At 41.0% G+C, this 921-nt stretch overlaps 1 protein-coding gene across 1 annotated transcript; it reads left to right on the top strand.

The window, feature by feature from the left end:
* The first annotated feature begins 201 nt into the window (after positions 1 to 201).
* Positions 202 to 567, top strand: LOC137100072 (proline-rich protein 15-like protein A). Its single transcript, XM_067477693.1, has one exon. It carries the CDS (start codon positions 202 to 204, stop codon positions 565 to 567), a length of 366 nt encoding a protein of 121 aa, XP_067333794.1.
* The last annotated feature ends 354 nt before the right edge of the window (positions 568 to 921 follow it).

Here is a 921-nt window from a genome sequence, read left to right as displayed (position 1 = left end):
CGGAAGATCAGTTTGGCCAACTCTGATTGTACATACATCCATTCACTCATTCATTCATTCATTCATACATACGCTCACATTTCATGACCTCCTACAAACACAAATGACCCACACTCTGAAGCTTTAACAGTGTAATGGGTGGAGAGAAATGTGTATTGAATCCCTTTCTCTCTGTCTCTCCAGACCATCCATCCGTCCATCATGGCAGAGTCATCTTCAGTTTGGTGGAAGCTGACTTTCCTCAGGAGAAAAAAATCCCAGCCTAAGGTTCTGTATGAAATCCCTGCAGAGGTTGTTTCCAACGCTGCTGCCTCTGGCCACCACGGGTCAGGGGCATCCATCGGAGCTGCCGCTCACACAGACGACACTGTGCAGGACCCCCATTTGAATGCTCGACTAGAGAGGATCGTAGATAAAACGACAGCCAGCAAAGGGCGCCATGTGAAAGTGTCTCACTCTGGAAGGTTTAAGGAGAAGAAAAAAGTGCGAACCACACTGGCAGAGAATCCAGATATGTTTCCAGAAAGTGACCCTGGAAGGGACGAGAACCAGATGGCTGGGAAGTGACAGGACACACAAAATTCGAAATATTCCAAAAATGAATAGAAATAGCGATATAATAATGATAGATAACAACTTAAAAGTTCAATCACAAATTCATTCAAATAAACTGTTTAGTTACAGGATTTTCATGGCTTTGTCAGTTAATAGAGCCGTATTATCTTCTTAAGAGGATAAATATTTTCAAAGTTGTGATGTACAATAAGTGTCACATTGTAAAAATGTACCAAAGTACAATAATGTAAGTGCCCGTGAATCCACACTAATGGAAGCTGTGGTTTTGTCTAAGTTGCTACAAAAATTATTGAACTTAGGTTTACATAACTTTACAGCTTCTGCTTTATCATAAAATCAATAGAC

The sequence above is a fragment of the Channa argus genome, chromosome 15 (genome assembly GCF_033026475.1).
Source record: "Channa argus isolate prfri chromosome 15, Channa argus male v1.0, whole genome shotgun sequence".
Taxonomy (NCBI): Eukaryota; Metazoa; Chordata; class Actinopteri; order Anabantiformes; family Channidae; genus Channa; species Channa argus.
The sequence above is the reverse complement of the archived record's forward strand: the minus strand, read 5'-3'. Positions and strand labels throughout refer to the sequence as shown.